This window comes from Olea europaea, unplaced genomic scaffold, assembly GCF_002742605.1.
Source record: "Olea europaea var. sylvestris unplaced genomic scaffold, O_europaea_v1 scaffold1056, whole genome shotgun sequence".
Lineage (NCBI taxonomy): Eukaryota > Viridiplantae > Streptophyta > Magnoliopsida > Lamiales > Oleaceae > Olea > Olea europaea.
The window spans coordinates 29,580-35,579 of NW_019227904.1; the positions used below are offsets into that span (position 1 = coordinate 29,580).

Here is a 6,000-nt window from a genome sequence, read left to right on the forward strand (position 1 = left end):
CCGTTGAAATGTCAAAAATAAGAATGTGATGAAAGAAGTTAAGGATACAAGTGTGATAATATATAAAAATTAATGACATTTAACGTAATTAAAATGTGATGTCATGTGGTTTGAATATAATAACCCTTTGTAATTAGACATAAATTACAGTTTGGTCCTAAAATTTGTATTCCTACTTATTATTCATATATAAGTAATGATATTCATGGTCGTTCACTACGATAGACGCTCTACGTGATATCTTACATGACAGTTTGTGATTTGATGTATTAATGTAGTAATTTTTTCTTGCCTCGTGTATTAAATCATTGATCGTCACATGTATGTTACATAAGGTGACTACAACAGTAAATCACTGCAAATAGCATTATTCTTTCCATATACTAAGGTGTTGGGCTTTCCCATTTGGGGCACACAAGTGTGCAAGATAAGGCCTGAAGGCTACTAAGATTTGTAGGAGGGAAATATATAAACTACTGAGGTTTCAAAATACAATTTTAAAAATAAGAAAATTGTGAAAAAATTTCAAAAATCTAGTAGTCACATTTTGTGATCTCTGATAAAATTTCACGACCTATAATTTAATTAGACAGGTTACAATCATAATAACACATAATTCATGATCACGTTCACATATTAATATCAATTCATATAAGGTCACAATCACGAATATATAATTCGTGGGCCACAAATCCTTTAGTCATAAATCACACATTCACTACATCAAAGTTTATTTTTTACTCCATACATTGAATGCCGTAAATAACTCTTTATGTCGTATGACAATATGCCTTATAAATCAATGCCGTAAAACGTGATTTTTTTATGACATGCAGAGAATGCCTTGTAGAGAACGCCATTATTAATTTTACGACGTTCAGTGGCACGTCATAAAAAGTATATCACTTTTTACAGCATGTTAAGATGTAGGCCGTATATGTAATACCTTTTGCAACGTTCGCTGAATGCATGCATTAAAATGTGAGATACTTTTTATGGCGTGCCACTGAACGCCGTATAAAGTATTAAATTAACCGCTTACATATGAACATGAGGAAAAAAAAAGTTATGGAATTTACGGCATGCCTAAACACGCCGTAAATATCAATTTAATTTTTTAAAAATTATTTATTTATTTCATTATCAGAAAACATATAATTACAAAACAACAATAATCCACATATAATCAAGTTTTCCGTTGTTACAATAAATAAAAATATTAAGTACGGTTCAACACAATATGTCAATATAAAATTCATCTCAACCATTCTCAAAAATTATAGACTACTGCTTCATAAAAAATGATTAAAACATATCGAAGTTTACTTCTTTGACTGACAATTTAGCTATAACGAAAAATATCAAAATAGGCTTTTTACGACATGCCTTAAATGCAAGCCTTAAAAAGTTACTTTTGTTGTAGTAATTTTATAAATCACAAATTACTTAGTTAAGTGGTTTCAATCAATTTGCATCTCACCCCAAACTTATCTACACCACCCTAGTGATGGCAAAATGGCTCGCGGGCTCGAGCCATCGTAAAAAGCTCGAGTCAAGGCCCATCTTAGGGTGCCAAGTCGAGCCTGAGCCTACCTTGTGGCTCGCTGGCAGCTCGAAATTTTAAAAAAAATTATAAAGGCAGTGTGGCTACTGAAAAAAAAAATTGAGCCGGCTCAACTCAACTCAATAAGGCCCGAACCAAAAGCTCAGTTCAAGCATCTATTTTTTGGCCAAGCCCGAGCCTCGATCTTGCTCCTTGACACCCTATACCACCCCACTTCACCACTATCCACACCACCCAAATTGCCGCAGCCACGTCAAATCCGTCGCCAACTTCACCTCAATTCCACCACTGCCAACGATCACAAATCATGGTCACTATTCTTCTCACCTCACCCATCACCACCACTCTTGATGAAATCCAATCTAAACATGCCATAACTAGTAGAACTACAGTCACTATTAGATCTTACCTCTAGATCTACATTTACTATTAGAATATAAAGTAGAAAAGCATCGATTCAAAACCAATTTTTTAATCACAAATTTTGACTGGGCCACCGCCATTGGGATCGCCGTCATTATCTCTATGGCCAGATCAATGGATTAAGATGGATTACAGGTGAAGGTCTGAGGCGTTTTCTCAAATTCTAAAAAAGTTGGGGAACAATGGATTATTTGATATGGAGGGGTGATGTGAGGTGGGATAGGGTGTACTGTTTATGCGAAATTCATAAGTGTATGAAATTGTTGACAAGCATAACGTGATGAGTAAAGTGTATCATCCTCGAGGAATAAGCTTTAAATTGAAATATAACAATTCATTATCAAATTCGAATGTAACTAACAAAACAGATGATTCTATTTATATCTAAATTAATATATTAATTCTAGCTAAAAATAACTAATTACGTAATTGAAGATCAAACAATTAAATAATTCAACAAATTATATAAGACCAATCAATAACACAAATTAACTAAACTACTTGGTTTTTGAATTAAAAATAAATAAATAATAATACTGATAAAGTTCATTTCCGCTCCAACACAACAAATCTAATTTAGCATGTTTCTAAAGATAACAATATGGGAATTAGAAAATCATAACTACGGATGTAAGCAAGCTGCGTCGAGCCGGCTTGCAACCCAAAGTTCGCGGCCTGCACAAAAAATGGCATGGACCTTTTTAGCTCTAGTCAAGCCGAGCAAAACTCAGACGAAAAATCAAGGCTTAACTCGAGCTTTAGGCTCGGACCTTACCGAGCAGAGCAAGCCTTGTCGGCCTATTTTTTTCTATATATATATATATATCTGCATAACGAAGACTAGCTAGAAATCCTCAATAGAGTGGAGGGACTCAGATTCTAGGAAGAAAGTTAGCTTAATTAATTAAGATCTGTAACCAAAAACTTCATAAGAAAATTAAAAATCAAATACAATCCAAGCCAACTTTATGAAGTTTACAATTGGTAGATTAATATTTGATAAAATACATATGAATGTAAAAATAACTACTAATTTTCCATTGTAAGATCATCCATATCTCTAGTAATGGCAGGAATGCAGCTTGAACTCCTAAGAATTCCACCCTTCTTTGTTGCATCAGTATTATCTCTAGCACCCATGGATTTGCATCTAACTTGTCTCTTCTTCAAGATTTCTTTCATGGCTTCAGCTTGATAAAGAATTGGATAAGCCCTTCCAAATTTGTTAAACCTAACGCATGCATGTATATGAGAATTCAACGCTTCCTCTCTATTTCCACCATTTTTATCAGTTTCTTCTTTAACTGCTTCGGCGCAAAGCCCACAAATCCACTTCCCGAAGAACTTATCGCGCACTTGGCCTACATACTCGGGAGTGCATTCTTCGCTCATGCCACAGCATTCGCATTTCGCATCTTCAATTTCAGAAATCGGTGGCAGATTTTCCAAGTCTGCAACCTCTTTGCTTAGCTCGAAAGATATGTCAGATATTGTTCTTTGCAGGTTATTGTTCTTTGAGGGTTTGCACGAGTGTAGGGTATTGGAAGAGTTCCTAACAATGGCCTCTCCATGTGGTGCCATAATGATGATGAATTTGATTTTCAAGCCTCAGGAAACCCTAATATGATGACAATGTTAAGGCTCAGGAAAGCCTAATGAGAACTGTGAAGGGCTATGACTTACAAAAGTTATATAGAGATAACCAGTGTATTGAAAATACTTGAAAGCTTCTGTTGGACGAATAAGTGATCATATGAGTGGACCTATTTATAGTTGATTTGCCTTTATGAATTGAGAAATACTGAAAAGAACATTTAGTGGACCATGGAAACTCCCATGTCACTGTACAACTTTCACTTGGACAGTCTTGAATATGCTAGATTTTCATCAGAATCTGTGGCTTAAAACAAGAGTGTTTATTGGATGAATATCTTTTTCATTTTCAAAGAAAACATGTTTTCTTTATAGTTATTACAGAGTGAGACATCGTCGTTGACAATAGTTTCATTATCGAGAGTATCTTAATAATGGGAAAGTCTTCATTATCAAGGAAAGAATTCGTCTCCATCAATCTAAGAAAAACAAATGGCCATGAGTAATTGGGGGTCCATACTATTTCCTTGGTTGAGCATTACGTGATGTGTTGGTTTATTATGATAATAAAAAAAAAATAACAATAATAATAATAATAATAATTGGGTTATGGTCAAATCTTTGGCATATAATTTTTTTTGTTCTTTTAATTCATAAAATTAGTTCAACAATTTTTTTTTTACCTGTTTGATAAAATTTAAAATTTATATTTTAATCTAAATGAAAGTTAACAATTAATTTTAATCATTCATTTCATGAAAACTAACTTTTCAACTACATGTTTCATCAATTTTTATCAAAATCTACTAAAAATTTGATTTTGATCTCCATCAAATAGGGGCTCACTAAAATTAAACTAAAAAAATAGCTCACCTTAAGATGTAATCGTAGGTTTGAAACCTCTAGCACGACATGTATACCTAGTTAATTTGGAATAATTTATCATATAATTGTAAAATTCGAGTAACTATAAAAAGGATAGATACAATTTAGTAATTTGAAAACGATAAAATGAGCTAAGTTAATATCATCAAGGGTAAAAATTTAGACATAAATATTAAAACAAGGGCTTTGGTGAGCACTGAGCACTTTTAATAAGATTGACTTTATAAAATAGAAGACATAGAAACTCAATATACTAAATCAAACTCTAGAACGCTCAAATGACCAAGTCGATCAATCCATCCAAAGTGTAAACAAGTAGATGAATTGTAAGATTGATATTCTCAAAAGATTCACTATTTCGTGAGGACGTATTAAAAATATATATAAATAAAGACTCAGTTACTCCTCTTCAAAAAATCGACCTTTTAAGAAGACCGCCCTCAATACGGATTTCAAAAATATAGTTTTCATGTGTTTATGTTTCACAAGAAATTATTGCAATAGAAATTAGCTTTGCCCATAAAATTAAAATATTGCACAAGCTGCTTGGTTTCACATGACTAATGTTTTTAACCACATAATAAAATTGATTTAAGAGTCACAAGCTTCTTGAAATAAAGAAGAAAAGTGGTTTTATGGCAACAGTATCTTTTCATGCTTGCAAATGGTTAGAAATTCTACCTTTCAGGGCTTGGGTTTAATTGGATCATCAATTCTCACATGACTGATAATGACTCCACAAATATTTTTCCCATCAAAATTTTTGAAAAATCGTAAAAAATGAATTTTGTTGCATAAACAAACAACCTTTAATGTCTTCATAATTTCAAAAAAAAAAAAAGGAAAAAAGAGGAGGAGGAAGCGTCTCTATAATCCTAAGGTGCTATGATTAATTGTGAAATACACCACTGCTGGTGAATAACGTTACTGTATATATGGTTTTGTGCTCAATTAGATCGAAAAATACCAAATTTAGAGTCGATAATTGAAAACATATATAATATTTCTATATATCCAGGTGTACAATTGTTCAAATGCGTAATGAATAATAACAACACCCCAACATTGAATTTCTAGTCCGTCTCTATGAATGCACTTGACTAGGCGTAAAAATAAATTAGATAACCACAGACATGGTGACTCGATCTCGATCCTAAACTTAATATCGAACGACTCGAGACGCTTTTCATTTTTTATCATTTTTCAAAGTAAAATTTAACATTTCATAGATGCCGCTGGGGCATTTCTTTTCTAAATTTTATAAATATACCACAAAGTTTGTCATTTATCACGTCCAACCCGGCATATCAAATAAGCAAATATTTAGCAAGTAAAATAAGATAAAACAAAAATAACAGCTAAGAGAAAAGCAAATGAAATAGCCAAAAGAGTTTGATTACTGAGGAGCCAAACTAAGCGACAGTTTTTAAGGTTCTATCCAAGAAAAGCAGAGTACGACGAAATGGCAATCCGTTTTTGAGTACTTTGTTGTTCAGGTTCCTCTAATCCACACCCATAACTTTACACGAATGACC

At 32.9% G+C, this 6,000-nt stretch overlaps 2 protein-coding genes across 2 annotated transcripts in view; both read right to left on the reverse strand.

The window, feature by feature from the left end:
- Positions 1–6,000, reverse strand: part of LOC111372949 (homeobox-leucine zipper protein ATHB-15-like) — a 33,440-nt gene that overhangs the window by 21,935 nt on the left and 5,505 nt on the right. The gene's annotated exons all lie outside the window — the stretch shown is intronic.
- On the reverse strand, positions 2,947–3,713 carry LOC111372951. The gene has a single exon (XM_022995382.1). The coding sequence runs from the start codon at positions 3,566–3,568 to the stop codon at positions 3,017–3,019; it is 552 nt and encodes a 183-aa protein (XP_022851150.1). The 5' UTR covers positions 3,569–3,713; the 3' UTR covers positions 2,947–3,016.